This window comes from Echeneis naucrates, chromosome 4 (genome assembly GCF_900963305.1).
Source record: "Echeneis naucrates chromosome 4, fEcheNa1.1, whole genome shotgun sequence".
Lineage (NCBI taxonomy): Eukaryota > Metazoa > Chordata > Actinopteri > Carangiformes > Echeneidae > Echeneis > Echeneis naucrates.
In genome coordinates, this window is record NC_042514.1 from 15,606,829 (window position 1) to 15,625,188 (window position 18,360).

At 41.5% G+C, this 18,360-nt stretch overlaps 1 protein-coding gene across 3 annotated transcripts; it reads right to left on the reverse strand.

Annotated features, from left to right (window-relative positions):
* Positions 1-430: 430 nt before the first annotated feature.
* aspm (assembly factor for spindle microtubules) lies at positions 431-18,355 on the reverse strand. 3 transcript variants are annotated; one of them, XM_029500594.1, is made up of 27 exons: positions 17,983-18,355; positions 17,592-17,735; positions 15,722-17,270; positions 14,985-15,080; positions 14,725-14,826; positions 14,459-14,605; positions 13,985-14,224; positions 13,773-13,840; positions 13,532-13,673; positions 13,265-13,395; positions 12,967-13,142; positions 12,389-12,534; positions 11,254-11,339; positions 10,947-11,159; positions 10,289-10,493; positions 9,655-9,803; positions 9,131-9,259; positions 8,364-8,558; positions 5,851-8,082; positions 3,460-5,193; positions 3,063-3,212; positions 2,746-2,937; positions 2,260-2,452; positions 1,752-1,906; positions 1,040-1,216; positions 750-922; positions 431-660 (listed from the first exon to the last, which is right to left on the reverse strand). In XM_029500594.1, exons 1-27 carry the CDS (start codon positions 18,256-18,258, stop codon positions 558-560), a joined length of 9,303 nt encoding a protein of 3,100 aa, XP_029356454.1. In that variant the 5' UTR covers positions 18,259-18,355; the 3' UTR covers positions 431-557. The 3 variants fall into 3 exon arrangements, with proteins under 3 accessions (XP_029356454.1, XP_029356453.1, XP_029356452.1); XM_029500593.1 differs by having other exon boundaries at positions 3,460-4,867; positions 5,525-8,082; XM_029500592.1 differs by having other exon boundaries at positions 3,460-8,082.
* Positions 18,356-18,360: the final 5 nt, after the last annotated feature.

Sequence of the window (18,360 nt, forward strand, 5' to 3'; positions counted from 1 at the left end):
CAATTTTACCATTTACTGTTCTTACTATGTTTAAAATGTTTAAAGGTGAAGACATTATGTCTTCATCTGAATTTCTGTTTAGTAGGTATTGTTGGCCCTGTGCATCACAGGCTGATAGAAAAGCCAGTGTCCTCTGGCAGTGTAGGAGTAAAATAAAGAGAAGAGCCAACTTGTTCATGCTGTGAAAATATGGTTATTCAAAGATAGCATTTAAGAAAGAGCAGATCTTTAAAACCTTCTCGTTGGTAAATCTCCAGTGTTGAATAGATACAGATTTCTTTAGAAATTGTGCACCCAGCGCTGTCAACATTGTTATGAGCATGTCTGTATTCCACTTAGTGGTGTAAATACAGACCTGCAACTGTTTCTCTCTGCCTGCACGTATCCAGCTGAGGAAAGCAAATTAAATGCACACAAAACCAGCTCAAGTTTGAGAACCCAAAAAATTATTTTAATACATACATGAAAAACATGGCTTGGGAAAAATAAAAAACTAAAACAAAATATTTTCTGAAAGCAAAACAGGAGGATAGTTGCAGATTTAAAAGCTTGACTATTTACAACACTATCGTCAGAGTTTCTGCGACCATTTGAATGGCCCTGAGAGGGTCCACAATGTCTTTGAGTTTGTCCTTCCTCAGAACCCAATCTGGTGCAAACCTGAAAAAAATAAATAAAATAAGAAATCGGTTAACACTGAAAAACATGCATCTGTCTACATCAGGCAAATTCAGTATATACACACATACTTCGGTGCAGGTGGGGTTTTACGTGGCGTTGCTTGCACAAAGAAGCTTCCGTTGATTGAGGCGTTCATCTTCTGTTTGATAACAGTTCTTTCTGCATCCATCTTGTGTTTACGTGCTGTGAGCCGATAAATACTGCGTATTTTATCCAAGGCTTTAGGTAGCTTCATAACCACCTAAGCAAAGTAAAAGCAACAATTCTTTGTATTATTCTGGCATTTAATAATTGTGTAAAAATGTATGAAATTATGGAATAGAATTTCAAAAGTCTGTATCTTATAGTCGTTACAGACCATAGTGCGGTGTTTGTCTTGCAGCAGAAGCACAAGAAGGAAACAGGCCTTGGTGAAGATGCTGCCCCCCTTTTCTGCCACTTTATCCCCTGCCTTCTCCCGGTATCTTTGCAGCAGATCCAGCAGTGTCTCCACTGAGTTTTCCACTGAAAACACGGCCTCAATGGTCTTGTGGTACTGAGAGCAGGGGGAAAAAATAAAAAATCAAGTGAGAAACACTGCAAAAAAGGACGAAAAGCACATGCAATTCAAGTCAGTAATTTGTTCAGACAAACCCAAAGTAAAAATCTGAGATGTCATAAATGTCATAAAAATATTTTAGTTTAGTTTTAAAATGCAATAATGAAGGAAATAAATAAATTCCAATGATTCCTTCAGTTTCTTCTCTTGCCTTCTGTCTTTCTATGTGGACAGAAGTACATCGACCAATAATACAAACAATATTATTTGCGCATACACACTGTTTAGGATGAACGGGAAACTATTTGAAATACTATTAAGTTCAATTTTATTTTCTTTTTTTAAAGAGTTACTGAAGAGTCATGGAGGAGCTTTGGTTGGTACTTTAAATTGTACAAATGTAATGTTTAAAAAAATTGGTCCCAGGAATGGCATGACCTTACTTCAGGCACAAAGCATATATTTTAAACCCTGAACACGGGAGCATGATTACATGTTGGTATTACTCAGAGCAGCTCTGGGTCTGAGGTACCTTTGAAAGGTTGAGGAGGATTTGAATGGAGAAGGTGATCACATCCATGCAGGGGACACTCCTGTTGCAACAGCGTATTAGTGTGAAAATGACGTTGGTGGCTCCGCTATCTACAAGCCGCTCGCAGCACTCTGGGGAGAGTCGGGTGGCAATCTCTGTGAACGCACACACAAACAATCTTATCTTAGTGTGAAACCATGTTAACATAATTACACCATAACATTTTTGGTTTAGGGAACATATTAACCACTTTGTGTCAAATATTGCCATTACAAGAAAAATGTTTTTCTTTCATAGTCACTCTTCTCACTGCTCAACTCAAAACCTCAAGTGTTGATATCAACCTGTCCAAAAGGAAGGAAAACATTTCAAATGGTTTGTTGTTTTTCTAAAGTGTGTCAAGTTGATGAAAACTCAAATACATTAATACAATTTAGGAATTATTGAAGGCTGTAGTAGTCTTATAGCTGCTTCTTATGCAGCATTACCAGAAATGACAAAAGCTTACCCAGATTTTTGAGGGCCTCCAGAATGTAGGAAAAGTGTTTGTATCGAAGGAGGTGGTCGAGGGCAGACGACGTCTTGTTGCACAGTTTGTCCTCGTCTCGGACGCCAGCAGAGACTTGACGTAAGCGGTGTCTCAACTTCACCACTTTAGGATTGTCATTCAGTCGACGGGAGCGATGTCCTCTCCACAGAGCCTGGAGTGGGACAGATGGAAGTTCACCAGTGGTGCGTGGGATTAGGGATTGTTTAGGCTTCTGAGCTAACAGCGTGTAGCAGAAGAAGCTTAACCTTCTTCGCCCTCATACCTTTCATCTTTTCCAAGCAAATGCTCTGTAATTACTTTATGTTCTGAAGGTGTACTGAGAGAAATCTATTTGTAAGTCCACCAAATGGAAACTTTAGCGTCAATTCCAACTCAATGACAGTTTCAGAGAATCCAGTGGTCATCAGAGATGCCGAGAATAAAGTCCACCCTTGGCTGTTCTACCTGAGCTTTGACAATGCCCTGTTGAACCCTCGTCTGGCGCTTAAGGAGGAGGAATTTCCTGACAGCTTGCTGGATGATGGATGCAGCTCTGTGGCGACGAGCTAACCAGCACTTGATTGCTCTCTGAGCTGTAACCACTTTCCTCCTGTCCTCCAGATACCGTCTCCTCTGCTGCCGTGATCTCACCCATCGCTGGAAAAAAAAAAAAAAGGAACACACAACACTTCATTAGTTTAACTCTGAATGAATCTTCATTAAGCTTTTACCATAAAACTAAAATTGCCTTGAAAAGAAGCCTTCAGAGCTTTTATCTGTACCTGTATGGTGATGACAGAATGAATTTGTCTTTTAGCAGCCTCCAAAGCCCAGTGGGCTCTCAGAGCTCGTTGGATCTTCATGGCACTGAGGTGATGGAAGAGTGCTGATGTAAAACGGAGCCTTCTCACTGCCTTGGCTGCCTCTAGTACCTGAAAAATGACGACATGCAAAGGATTCTAATAATTTAGTTCAGTCTTTAAGGGCTCACTTATTGTCCATAAAATTTTGAGTTTAGTTTCCTTTAATTTAAGTTTTATCTGGCTACCACTTGTTAAGGTTTACAACAAAATAAAACACACCAAATGATTTCTGTGATGAACTAGTTTTAGAATTTAGACCGGCTGTCTGAATGTCAAGGGGGGGGAATAAATAAATAAAAACAATAGAGGTCATTACCTGTCGTCTTCTTATCCAGGCTCTGTATTGTGTCTGAAGCATGATGGCAGCTTGTCTCTTTCGGATGTAATCATTTCTCTCTGACTTGCCGAGCCGTGCTGCCCTAAACCTTCGTTGAAGTGTCACAGCTGCCTCTCTCTTCCTTTGGAAGATTTGCCTCTGCAGCAAACTTCTCCAGGACAACTGGATCACAATGGCAGCTTGATGTTGCCTGGTAATTTCCCTCCTGACACACCAGCCTCTAAATGCTGCCTGGAGGATGATGGCGGATTGTTTCAATTTCAGCAGTTTTCCTCTTTCTTGTTTTTGAAGAATACAGGAACGGTAATATCGCTGGATGATAATGGCAGACAGTCGCATGGCCTTGAATTTGACTTCCTCTCTGTGCTTTCTGAATAAAGATTGGATCAGAGTGGCAGCCTGATGTTGAAAAGCAACTTTCCTTCTGACTTGGTGGCCTCTGTATGCTGCCTGAAGGCTGATGACTGCCCTGCGCATTTCCAGGTAGCTTGTTCTTTGTGTTTTAGCTTCTACAGTTGCCCTATATTTCCTCTGAATGACAAGAACAGACTGCTTCAACTTCAGATACTGCTTTCGTTCGGTGTATGCTCTGTAAGCTCTCTGGATGACACTGGCAGCACGATGCCTTTGTTGAAGGACTCTCCTGAGTATCACTCCACGAAGGGCAGCTTGTAGATGAACAACAGCTTTTCTGACCTCTTGGTAATGTTTTCTGTCAATGCTTCTCTGCCTCTGAGCTCTAAACCTCTGCTGTAAAACACAGGCAGCCCAGTGTTGTCTCCTGAAGGCCGCCTGCTGCTTGTGCCTCTTGAAGTTTGCTTGAATGATTGTAGCTGCCTGGTGTTTCTTGGCAATGTCGGTTCGCACATGATAACCTCTGAAAGCTGCCTGAAGAACAACAGCAGAATGTCTCATTTTTAAGAAGCTTTCTCTGTCACGCCTTTGGAGAACATGAGCCCGATAGTGTCTCTGGATGATGATGGCTGACAGTCGCATGGCCTGAAATTTGACTTCCCTTCTGTGCTTTCTGAATACAGACTGAATCACAGTGGCAGCCTGATGCCAGTGAGCGACCTCCTTTCTGACCTGCCACCCTCTGCATGCTGCCTGAAGGACAAAAGCTGCTCTGCACATCTTCTGGTATTCCTGCATTTGTCCTTTAGCTGCTACAGTTGCACGGTACCTCCGTTGAATAGCAAGGACAGACTGCTTCAATTTCAGATACTGCTTTCGTTGACGATGAGCTTTGTAGGCTCTCTGGATAACACTGGCAGCATGGTGCATTTTTTTAACAGTTTGTCTTGATTTCATTCCACGGAATGCAGCCTGTAACACAATGGCTGCATCTCTGCAGTTATGATAACACTTTAATTGAAGGTTTCTCTGCCTCTGAGCTCTAAACCTCTGCTGTAAAACACAGGCAGCCCAGTGTTGTCTCCTGAAGGCCACCTGCTGCTTGTGCCTCTTGAAGTTTGCTTGAATGATTGTAGCTGCCTGGTGTTTCTTGGCAATGTCGGTTCGCACATGATAACCTCTGAAAGCTGCCTGAAGAACAACAGCAGAATGTCTCATTTTTAAGAAGCTTTCTCTGTCACGCCTTTGGAGAACATGAGCCCGATAGTGTCTCTGGATGATGATGGCTGACAGTCGCATGGCCTGAAATTTGACTTCCCTTCTGTGCTTTCTGAATAAAGATTGGATCAGAGTGGCAGCCTGATGTTGAAAAGCAACTTTCCTTCTGACTTGGTGGCCTCTGTATGCTGCCTGAAGGCTGATGACTGCCCTGCGCATTTCCAGGTAGCTTGTTCTTTGTGTTTTAGCTTCTACAGTTGCCCTATATTTCCTCTGAATGACAAGAACAGACTGCTTCAACTTCAGATACTGCTTTCGTTCGGTGTATGCTCTGTAAGCTCTCTGGATGACACTGGCAGCACGATGCCTTTGTTGAAGGACTCTCCTGAGTATCACTCCACGAAGGGCAGCTTGTAGATGAACAACAGCTTTTCTGACCTCTTGGTAATGTTTTCTGTCAATGCTTCTCTGCCTCTGAGCTCTAAACCTCTGCTGTAAAACACAGGCAGCCCAGTGTTGTCTCCTGAAGGCCGCCTGCTGCTTGTGCCTCTTGAAGTTTGCTTGAATGATTGTAGCTGCCTGGTGTTTCTTGGCAATGTCGGTTCGCACATGATAACCTCTGAAAGCTGCCTGAAGAACAACAGCAGAATGTCTCATTTTTAAGAAGCTTTCTCTGTCACGCCTTTGGAGAACATGAGCCCGATAGTGTCTCTGGATGATGATGGCTGACAGTCGCATGGCCTGAAATTTGACTTCCCTTCTGTGCTTTCTGAATACAGACTGAATCACAGTGGCAGCCTGATGCCAGTGAGCGACCTCCTTTCTGACCTGCCACCCTCTGCATGCTGCCTGAAGGACAAAAGCTGCTCTGCGCATCTTCTGGTATTCCTGCATTTGTCCTTTAGCTGCTACAGTTGCACGGTACCTCCGCTGAATGGTGAGGACAGAGGATTTTAAGGCCAGATACCCACTTCGTTCACAGTGGGCTTTGTAGGCTCTCTGGATAATGCTGGAAGCCCGATGCCTCTCTGCCATAATACGTCTGCATTTCATTCCACGGAATGCAGCTTGTAGGACAATGGCCGCATTTCTCTTGACACTGAGAGCTTGCATCGCCTCTCTCATGTCTTTATTGGCTCTGTAACGTGCTTGGGAAACGTTGGCAGCCCAGCACAACCTTTTGTAATAGAACCTCTGTTGGTACATTCGGAAGTGAGACTGGATTTTTACAGCTGCTGTGTGCTGGAGACGCAACTGTTTTCTGACTACATACCCTCTGTAGGCTGCCTGCAGACAAATGACTGCTCTACGCTTTGACAGATACTGTAAACGGCGCTTTCTTGCCATGGTCACTGCTCTGTATCTTTGCTGACAGACCAAAGCTGCAGCCTTCATAGCTACAAATCTTCTTCTATCTCTGATTGTGAGGAATTTTCTCTGAATGATTGTGGCAGCTTGGTGCATCTCTGCAACCTTCCTCCTAGCCCTGTGACTACGATATGCTGCCTGGATGACCACAGTTGCAGATTTAATTGCTCTGTATCGCTGCAGCTGTTGGTCCCTGAGCATTTTGGCTCTGTAGCGTTCCTGAATAATAATCGTAGCACACTTGGTGGCAAGGTATCCCATACGGATTCTGTACATCCTGAACTGAGCCTGGATTGCTATGGCAGCGTTGTGCTTCTTTTTTAAGACTTCTCTTACTCTTCGTCCTCTGTAGAGAGCTTGTATCTTTATGGCTGCCTGCTTTAGGTTTCTGTACTCATTTTGCTGTGCTCTGCAGAGCAGAAGAGCTCTGAATCGACTTTGGGTGATAATTGCTGCACTTTGGAGGAGAAAGTATCGTTTCCTACATAAAAACATCCGAACTGAAGACTGAATGATGGTTGCAGCCTGGTTCTTTTTCTTTAGCTCTGTCCTGACTTGCATGCCTCTGAATCCAGCTTGAATAGCAACACAAGCTGCCCTTTTGCATAGGTATGCTTCTCTCATCTCCTTTCCAGCCACATTAGCTCTGTAGTGACGTTGTATGACTAGAGCAGCTGCCTTCTTTGACCTGTACTCTGCTTGCGCTTTGTGTTTGCGGTAGTAAGCTTGTATCTTAGTTGCACATAGACGCAAATGTTTTATCCTTTTTCTGTCAGCTCTGCCTCTCCAGTTGGCTTGCACAACAAGTGCAGCATTCCTAAGAGCCTCGAAATCCCTCATTGTCTTACGAGCCACAAGTGTGGCTCTGTACTTTTGCTGTATTGCAACTACTGCTTTTCTCAGAGCGAGGTAGCGTCTTCGGGCTGCGTTCCTCCTAAAAGCTGCCTGGATAACTGTTGCCGCCCTGTGCCACTTTTTCACTGACTCTCGAGCCACTTTTCCACGATAAGCTGCCTGTATAGTAATAGCAACATATCTCATCCTCACAAACATTTGCCTTTCTAGATCTCTTTTCACAGTGGCCCTGAACCAGCGCTGAATTATGACTGCAGCACATCTCATCTTTGCCAGCTGTTTTCTGACAATATGCCCTCTAAGGGCACTTTGGATGACAACAGCTGAGTGCTGCTGCAGCTTCAACATTTTAAAGCAGCACCTCTGCACGTGACCTCTGTACTGAGCTTGAATGAAAAGAGCACTTCTTTTGATCTTGTTGTACTGATGGAGACTCCTCTGCATTCTGTACCAGGACTGAATCCTTACAGCTGCGGTTGTTTTTTTGGCCATTTTTTCTCTGTACCATTTTTTGAAGACAGATTGTATCACTTTGGCAGCACAGTTTTCTTTCTCCGTTTTACAGGCTTTCCATCTTCTGTACCCCCTTTGTAATGTCACCACTGCGTTTCGAAGCAACTGATAAGATTCCCGAGCTCTTCTTCCAGCAGCCCATGCTCGTGAGTGCTTCTGAAGGACTGTTGCTGCCCTGTAGATTTTTCCATAAGCAGAGGCTGCATTTTGCATTCGCCATTGTGCTTGGACAACAATGGTGTAATATCTGAGGCGTTGGTAATTCCTCATAACTGAAAACATTCTCCACTGAGCCTGCATGGACAAGAAAAGAATTGAAAATAAGAATATTTTCAGCATTTTCCATTCTGATTCTTAATCAGCAAAACCACACTTAATTTGAAACTACCAATCAATCAATCAATCAATCAATCAATAAATAAATACATAAATACATTTGTCTCACATGTATAAAACAACCAACCGGAAGCAAGAACTTCCATGGACATATTAAAATAAAGTATAAATAAATATAAATACTTGCATATTGCAAGACTTACATTCTTCCAAATGATGCATATGTAATGACCACCTACCTGGATGGTAGTTGCTGCTTCATCCTGCAGAGCCCGAAGTTTGGCCTCTCTCTTCAGCCTCTGTCTTCTGCGTACCACATAGCCTCTCCACAGTGCCTGGATGATAATAGCTGCTTGATTCTTCTTCTTGGCTCTGCGTTTCTGGAGAAAATTCCTCACAGCTAACTGGATTTTCACAGCTGCCATGTTTCTTTCCTGTATCCAAACAAAAATCAACAAACAAGATAATGATTTTTGTGCGTATTTCTATACCAAATATCAAACACAATGTGGTGCAAAGTGGAAGACAGAGTGAAGGTGAGATCAATTCTTTTCCTTTTTAAACCAGTTAAATTTGGCAGGTTTCTTGGGGTTGTGAAAACATAACTCTGTTTATGTTATTATGACAAAAAGCTGCTCATTTATTTATCCAGTGGGGCACTTCAAATCATAAATTGACTAGCTTATGAAGCCAGAGGCCATTTGAAGAATTGTGGTATCAGTGAGATCAGAGTGTTCGCCTTTTCAGCTCCTTTGGTTGTCATTTAGATACATTGTTAGTATGATATTATTGATCCAAGCCAATTTAAGCATCAAGAGGACAAATTCATTTTCATCTTTGTGCAGAAGATTGACCAACCAACTTTCAAATGGCATTCTTTAGTTTTTAACTGTGATAAAATGTGCTCCATAATAAAACTAAATTCAACAGCAATAGCAGGAGTGCGTTTGAATAGCATCTTAAATTAAATATTTGAATGACTTTCCTATAGAACTACTACGCAAACCTTGTAGAGCTGTAGATCTTTCTTCAGTCTGTATTTCCTCCAAGCTCCCTGTATGACCCGAGCTGCTCGGGTTTCATTCCGCAGGTCCAGCAGACGAGCACATAAGAAAGTCAGGTAAGACATCACAACCTGGAAATAAAAACCATGGAATGAGGGCATGAATGAAGTATTTTACTTTGGTCTTGAAACCAATTTTAGGGTTAGAAATGTTCCTACTTTAAAGATTTAACAATGAATTTAGATCAATAACTGTTTTCATGGTGGAACTGTACAAAAAAATCTTAATACTCAGTGACAAACTGAAAGACTTTGGGTGTTCTGCTAATTGAGATATTATGCATCATGAAGTGTTTGGCAGATCAATAATAATGGGTTTCAGATGCAGTCATGTTTGTTATTACAGTGCAGGTAAACATGTTAACCAATTATAAGTGGCTGTTTCTATTTAAGTGTGGTCCTGCAGAGAGCGAGGGGGGAAGAAAAAAAAAAAAGAAAGACAAAAAAACCCTTGAGTCTGTTCTCACCTTCTCATTTGGAATTGTGTTGGACATGTCAGCTGGGTTGATCATGGCAGGAACTCCACCCAGGAAAGCCACAGCTGTATTGACTAGTCTGAAGTTTCTTTTTTCATTTTCCAGTAGCTCTTTAAATTCTACTGATGGAGAATCTGGGCCTGTACACAAAATAGCACGGATACTGTCATCAAGATAAAAAAAAAAACAAAAAAAAAACAAACAGGTTGTCTTCTCTCCAGTTTCTTCACTGCCTCTATTAGAAGACAAACATACAGGCTCACAAATTTTTGATTTACCCACTAAGCCTTGAAATGCTATAACTAAAAGTTGCTAAATATTACGCAATTGAGACTAAAAAGAATTTCCAAAGCGACGCTAGTGTAAGAAATACCTAAAAACTCTCCTCTTTGCTTTTTTCCAGTAAAAACAACAGATGGGTTTTCTCTTGGCAAAAATTATTGATTGTATGAAGCATATAGGACGTCAAATTATGGTCTATTCCATATGATTCTTCAGAGAATTCCCCTCAATTTCTTTCTGACACTGTAATGTCAAACAAATGTCTGTGTGGCCCACAAGTGATGCGTCCACATAAATTTTAATAAAACAGGTAAATTCATAAAGACACAAAGCTAACATGTACCATTCAGGTCTGTTGGCAAGGAGTCAAAGGAGGTGTCGGAGTCACTGGCTGAGCAGGTGAGCTCCAGGCGGCCCCTTGGTGAGCACTCAACAGTCTGTGTGGTGCTCAGACTTAAGGCCTCCTCTGGAAGGAGACCGGGGTGGTAGTGGTGGATGAGGTAGCAGAGGATGCGGCCATCCGAGAACGTCACAGTGAAGTTCTCCACCTGCACAGACAGACAACCGACTTCTTTTGGTTTCTTGCCATAAAAGGTGGTGGTGACTGTCACTTGACAAGGGCTTCTGCCTTCGTTGTGTTTACAGGATTAGACGTTTTAATATATTTTTATAAACAATGCTCTTCGTGGCTATAATGACTTGCTATTAAGAAGTGATGAACTAGGATCAACTGTTAAGTGAGTTTACTTTGACAGAGGAAATAAACCTTTAATGTGGCCTGCCTGTAAGGCACTTAAAGGCACCTTCAAGGTTCTTCCACACTGGCTTCCCTTTTTAGAACCTGGAGACCATGTTCATTTTTACATAAAGTCTGTGATAAAACTACAATGGTGGAGTAGGTCAACAAAGTAACACATCCAGGTTGGAAAGAAACAGTGAAACCATCGCCAGAGCCACAAATTTAAATCCAAGCATGCTGGAATTGAAATGATCAAACTCACCCTGAGATTGTAGAAGTCACACACAGCCCGGACCCACTCCATCAGCAGGGTAATCTTGGTGCTGCTATGCTCATATGGTACCTGGGTCTTTGTGGGACTCAGCTGAAGGCCGCGATCAGCCCTCAGAGACATTAGTCTCCGTTTGGTCTTCAAGGCTCTCTTTAGGAAACTAATCTCTTCCCTCAACTGATCTTCATCCAAAATGACCTCCACCTTCATAGAATATTTGGCAACATCTTAAAATTTGAATCTTCTCACAGGATAAAAAAAATAAATAAATAGTGTGCTAGTCAAGTCAGATACATACATGAAATGTGAAGATGATTTTCCACAAGAGGCTCAATGTCTTCTCTCTGTGTCCATCCACAATATCTCTTGACTCAACGGTAGAGCCTGAAAAATCAGATAATGCCTGAATACCTCATGCAGGGAAACTGCAACAAGTATTGCTCACAATTGCAGAACTACAACTTTTACATTAAACTATAAACTGATGAAGACTTATATCAATTCCAAAAAAAAAAAAAAAAAGAAGTGTTAAGAAAAGAAGAGCTGGTTCCATTTTATTGCATCCGTTTTTTTGATGTGCAATTATTCCAACAAAAAAAATTATATTAAAAAAGTAATAATAATGAGCTGTTATTAACTGAGTTTTTCCCCATGACACTTTACAGAATAACTCATAATAAAATAAACATATTAAAATAAAACAAAAACTGACTGATAATGATAAACGTAATTTAAGGCCTTACAGGATAGTTCACTTTATGTTGTATCGTTATAGTCATGTGACCTCTTTAGACAACAAATACAACTATCACTTTAAGATCTCATGTTAAATAAAGTGAGATATGGTCACGTTTTTAAATTTTGATAAATACTGTGAAAGTATAAAATCCATGGACAAAATACACACAACTCATAATGAAAACATGGTGGCTTAAAGCTGGCCATCAAGACTTCTGCTACTTAGTGTCAAAACCTCTAACCTCCGCTCATACCAACCATTCTTCTGTGCAGGAATGTTTTCCTGACACATATTTTATTTGACCACTCAGTCAGCCAGCTAAAAGAGACGCTCAGACACTCTTCTCTGATTGGTTCAGCAACCTGTTCTTTTACCTGCTACCTGAGTAGCATGTGAAAGCGCAGATGTAAAAGTACATTGAGATGGTTTTTGGCAATTAAAATCAAAAAAAATATCCTCTTATGTTTATCAAAACGTCCCATAAATTCAGGATAATTGTAGACGCAAATTGTTTTTTTTTTTTTTTTTTAACTGTGCAATGACTCAAAGCATGAAGTCTATCTGTTCTGCGATTTATTCAATGCTTTTCTTTCCTGGACTGTTTAGTTGCAATAAGACTGCAGGGGAATTGATGGGAATGTTCTTTCAGGCTGAGAGTTCCCTCATTTTGCTCTTTGCTCAGGAAGAAAATTACCATGTTCATCTCTGAGGTCGACCCCTTTGCTTTTGAGCACTTGTAGAGCGATGTCAACGTTGTGAACCTTCTGCAAGCGGCTGATGGCTGGTAAACGGAGTTTTGCTGACAAACCCCAGTCCTGGATGAGGAGCTCCATCACACGTCTGGAAGGAAATCCAAAATTAAAAGAACTGATTCTAAAGATGATCCATAAAATGTTTTGCTTGCCTCATTTTTTGACATCATGTTACTGTTGCGATTTTTTGCTTTACAACAAATCTCATTGTTTGAAACACTCAAATCACTGCTGGCTACAAAGTACATAATTATAAACAACAATGCAAGCTACGACTTCATAAGCTATTATGCTGTGAAACTATTTTATTTTAACCTTTGAAAAATAAGCAGTAGAAAACTTTGGTGTTGAGTTTAGGGTTTACACATATATTTTATAGTTTGAACAAAAAAGCTCAGTGTAAAATATAAAAGCTTGAAAATGTGATTGTACATTACCGGGAAGACACATACACATTGTTGCTTTCTGCAGCCTGACCAAGGCTCAGCAAATCGCATTACATTCATGAAGTCTCACTCACACTAAACGAATGCCGCATTTCAAGTCAACTGCCAAATTCTTCACAGCGAAATTGAACTCATCCAAAGGCATCTGAACATGAGAGACAGGTAGTCCAAGGTAGCCAAGGTGTCGGGGAAGGATTCCCTCACCACTGAGGAAGTCCCTGGAGAAGGCTAGAAGCAGGTCTTTACTCGCCTATGCAAGAGAGGGAGAGAAAAAATAAATATATACACACTAACTAATTTATTTATATATATATAGTTAAAAGTTAATGTATATGCATGTATGTATAAACAATGGGGAGGCTTTGGAACTACCTTGAACTCTGCATCAACACAGAACAGACAGGGGTCATGCTCAATCAGCCGAGACTCTTTGGCCTTATCCAGGAAACACACCAGCAAAAGCAGCTTCTTCAGTGTAAAGCGAGACAGCGCCTCCTCATGGCCTAACCCAGAAAAGTTGAAAAGAGTCCCTTTTTGGTCAACTGCATAAGGGTTTTGGTTCATTGGTTTCTCTTAAGACCTGATAGTAACTATAACCTTCAGTTCAGTCAATACAACACTCGTCCACTCTTGAATTACCATCTTTGTAAAGATGAGGAACTTTGGCATGTCTGAACTCAGCTGCAATGTCTGGATTCCACAACAGCCGCTGCATGATGAACATAGCCAGACCCAAGGCGTCGCTGTTGCTCTCTAGTGAGATCAACTCACCATAGATTGTCTGAGAATAAGTAACACTGAGCTTAGCATTAATGGTAAAGACATTAGTGACATAATTTGCAGCAATAGCAGCAGAAGAAAACACAATGTATCAGAATACCTCAAGCCCTATTCGTAACCACAACGGATTGTATGAAAGAAGCCAGTTCAGGACTTTTCGGCGTTCACCTGAAATTTTGGAAAGAAAAATAAATAATAAATAATAACACAAGTAATAATTCAATCATTAATTCAATCACCTGGTTTTTCCCCAGGGTTTAGAAGGCATTTCAGAGATTTTGCCGAACCGACACCAACGGGATTCATAATTACCTATGTCCTTCCACAAGTGGCGGTCTTTTCGGATGAGTAGGCGCTTGGCCTCAACCTCCAGTTCGAGCTTCTGAATAGCTCTGACCATTGGCTCAGATGTGAACAGTTGGCAGGCAGAACGACGGAGGCGGTTCAGCTTCCGCCGTGCGGTGTAGGTGCTGAAGGACATCTCCTCTTTGGTGGGAGCTTTAGGGACATTGAAGTTATCCTGGTTTCCCACAGCAAGTGACACAGCACTCACTACACATAAAAAACATGAAACATGAAAAAATGTTCAGGACTTGCAGACTTAGAAAATTCTTCTGGACAAGAATCCACAGCATGGCATGGATATTTAAATTTTATCCAATGCGGTGCTCTAGAGCATAATCATTTGTATATTTCTTTGAAACCAAACACTTCAAACTTGAGATCCTCTTCATTAAAAGCAAACTTTTCCCTAGAGCAATGACACTTTGAGTGGGTGACTGTTACCTTTAGCAACTTCAGTGTTGACTTTAAAGTCATCTGGGGTAAGGACATAGTTGATCCACCATGTGAATCCCCTCTCCTGTTTCTCAATCCATCTCTCGTCATAAAACATGTTCTTTGCGGCAAACGGCATTGGATGCCTCGGTATAGCTGGGAGACAAAGGTAGACAAAGACAACAAAATAAACATTTAAAAATAAATAAATAAATACAGAAATACACACTCACATGTCCAAAAACTTTAATTTACAATGCCATGCCATTAAATACCTGTTTGTGTCGGCTTTATAAAGGTCAGCTTTGACTGCGCTACAGCAACAACTTTTACTGTCTTCACAGATGAAGCACCAGATGACTTCAGAGATGGTGCAACTGACAGAAACAAACAAACAAAAAAAGGTCATTTTATGCTGGAAAATTGGTAACTCATAAGGACCACGAGTCTCTAAAAAACCTAAATTAGAAGAACAGACAGTAACTCTTATCTAAGGATACGTTTTCCATAAGAAGAATTTATTGTCCTTTTATACCCCGTGAGGCGAGTTTGGAGTTTGGTTGCTTTGCCCGGGCAGAAACAGAAGACCGTGTGCTCTTTAGAGATGATGTGGTCAACGAACGCACTGAACCTGGGCGAAAAAAAGTTATAGGTAACACAGAAAGTGCATGAGCAAGAAAGTTTTAAAAACATAGGTATAGAGACACTTTTGATAACAGATACTCAGCATTTGTTACTGACTTTGATGCATAAATACACAACTTCACAATTGTTAAGGTGCAGGAGCTACTCCAGGAGAACACCTGCAACAACCACTTAAAGTGTGCACTGTAAGAAAATGCATATGCAATATGCATTTTCTTACATGGTTTTGAACCTTCAAAGCATGATTAATAGAGAACAGGGGTTAAGAGGAAATGCTCTTAAAATACATTTCGATAATTTTACATTACAAATAACACAGATTTTTTATATACACACACACACATACATACATTTCTTGCCTCTACCAATTATTAGATCACATTCTTATATCTCAAAACTGACAAGAATGAAGGGAGCCATTTCTATTTTTTTTAACCTACACACATTGATATAAATTAAGTAAAGAAAGAAACACTTGTGAGTTTCATACAAAACATTTCAGTCCAAACTACATCCTCCTAGATCACTATAAATGTGAATCAAAATCCCTCTAAAAACACATCATAACCATAATTATTTTATTTTTGAGTTTTTATTATAATTGAAACTTCTGTTGCTTTTGCTTACCTGCAGTTCTCTGCTGTTGCCTCTGTGGTCCACTTCTCCTCTCCTGCAATGTTCTTGGCGGCTCAGGTTTCCCAGACACCACCTTGCTCCTTTTGACCCTGGCAGTTTTCCCTGCATTCTCTATCACCACATCACTTTTCAAATACTCCTCACTCTTCCTCTTCTTGCACTTCACTGCAATATGAATGGGAAATGATTCTTCCTCAATGGAAACAGTTGGGGACTCCACACGCACTTTGGGGCTAAGTGAGAGGTTGCAGTGAAGAGAAGATGATGATGAGGGCAATGGAGATGTGACAGCAAAAACAGTGGAGGCAGTGACTGCAGGAGGTGGGGAGGTGACTGAGAAAGAGAAGGGAGTAGGTGCCACATATGGAGGGGATGTAACAGGGAAGGTTACTGGCATGGCCAAGCCATGGCTCTGTGGAGTTGGGCTGGATGAGGTAAAATTCTGGGTTTCGTGGGTATCATCACACAGATGGGTGGTCACCTCGGGGTTTTGCCATCCCTTAGTTATTATGTCTGGATTTATAACAGGAAGCTTTGGAGTATTTGGGCTTGACTCACACTGACTGCTGCTGTTAGAGAGCTCAAGTGTTTTCTCCAAAAGCCTTCGTCTTGATTTCTTTATTTTTCTTCCACTCAAACTGTTTTCCACCACTGGAGCTTTGCTCTTCGTCACTGTGGCAGAGGTAAAAGTCTTTTTTACTCTCTCTATTGCCTTGTCGCCTTCTGAAACAACCTCCTTCTCAACAACCTTTTTGCTGACAAAGAAAGTCAGTCTAGGCTCACTTGACTCTGACAGCTCTGGACTATTAGGTAATGCTTTGAGGATACCAGCTCCACAGCCGTGGCTTCCACTCTTGGACTCCAGTGAATCTGAAAAGTCACAGCTAGAATTAGAGTTGGAAGGAGAGTTAATGTGGCTCAGATCAGAGTCAATAAGGGCCAGAGCATCTTTTAAAGATAGAACCGGGGCTGTAGTTAACTCATTGTTCAAATCATCAGCCACAGTGTTCACGGTAGAAGGAAGTGGGCTTTCAGAGTGAATTTGAGGCATGAATTTCTTAAATCTCTCTGGTGTCCCGATAGGTGAAAGCGTTCTGTTAAGTATTTTGGTTAAATCTTTGTTTTCAGGTTTGCTGCCCAAGGTATCTGGGCTAGCAGACATGATGCCAGAGTTCATCAGCTTTGCAGACGGGACAAGAAGGACGACGGGAGAGTTCCTCTGAATTTGATAGACATTCTCCTGTTCTGACAAGGCTGTAGCCTTTTGTCTCTGGATAAAAGTTAAAGCGTTCTCTTCCACTATTTTCCCAGGGTGATCATCAATGGGACAATGCTTCGTGAGGGTCCTCTCTCTGACAGCTTTGCCTTCATTGAGAGAGGTAAGGGGGCTGCGTGGCTTATCCCGTTTATACTGTGGTTTTCGGGACACTTGGAAGGTTTTATTGGCTGCCATCTTCAGAGGGGGTCCCGTTTTCTTTCCCCTAGGAGCGGTGACTCTCTCATCCTGTTTTTTGTTTTTGATGGTGTCCCATAAACTTTTCTGAAAGTCAAGGGGAAAAAAACATGTCTAAAATAAGGAGTGGCATATATTATTCTCACTGGTGCTAGTGAACAAAAAAAAAAAAACTAAACAAAACAACTGTTGTAACATAGCCCACATCATATCATCACATCACCAGCATCCTCACTGCCACGTGAGAGGATGTCTAATTTTAAGGCCTAATTTTTAAATTCAGGAACCAAATTATAAATCAGTTGCTGTATACAAAGTAAATGTATTAGTGTTCCCCTCCCTTCCCGGTTGAAGACGAATATATGAACGAATTAACTAACAGGCGTGTACCAAAGATTGGCTCTGTACCTTTTTCTTTTTCGGTGCCTCTGCTCTGCCCAGCAGAACAGCCTGATGCTTCAGAACCCCATTGGCATTGAAGATGATGAGCTCTCTGACCCCGCCTTCTTCTGCTGGAGTCCAAGTGACTGTCAAACTGAAGGAGCCATCAGGCTGCAAACAGAAAGGACAAGGCAAATAAGTGAAGGACTGAAAATCAAATATGTTAACTTGGTTAAAGTCTGACATTTCACAAAGCACAGCTCATGGGCTTGGCTCCACACTAGGATAACACATTTTGGGCCTATGCTGGCACTTGTCAATTACAGGAATGTTCCTGTTCAGCATCTTAAGCTACGAATTCAGCTTTATGATGTACAAACACCAATCCGTCTCTTCATGTCGATAAAAAAGATCCTACCTGAATTGTGAAGGTGTTGTAATCCACAGAAAAGCCTTTATTTGAAGGGATCCTCTCCACAGTGACCTCCGCCTCTGCATCATCTGTAGGGTTTTCGATTCGCAGGACAGTCGATTTAGATGTTCCCAACTTTACTGTCCCAAAACTGACAAAAGGAGCCTTTGAAAACTGGATCAGACTGAGCGTCGGAACGTCGTTCTCCTTGTTAGCGTTGTCTCTGCGTACTGGACTGAAGTCCAAAAGTCCCGTTCGTGTTGAAGTCACGAACTCACCCATTTCAGTTAAAAGAATAACAGCCTAACATGTTACACGGTTAGATTTTTTACTCTGACGGCTCACCAACACGACATACCACCCGACTAGCAAACGTTGAACACG

Coding starts and splice junctions, on each gene's coding strand:
- aspm (XM_029500592.1), bottom strand. CDS start 18,258: ATGGGTGAGTTCGTGACTTCAACACGAACGGGACTTTTGGACTTCAGT. Junction 9,260..9,654: donor ACACAATTCCAAATGAGAAG/GTGAGAACAGAC, acceptor TTTTATTTCCAG/GTTGTGATGTCTTACCTGAC. Junction 8,083..8,363: donor AAGCAGCAACTACCATCCAG/GTAGGTGGTCAT, acceptor TTGTCCATGCAG/GCTCAGTGGAGAATGTTTTC.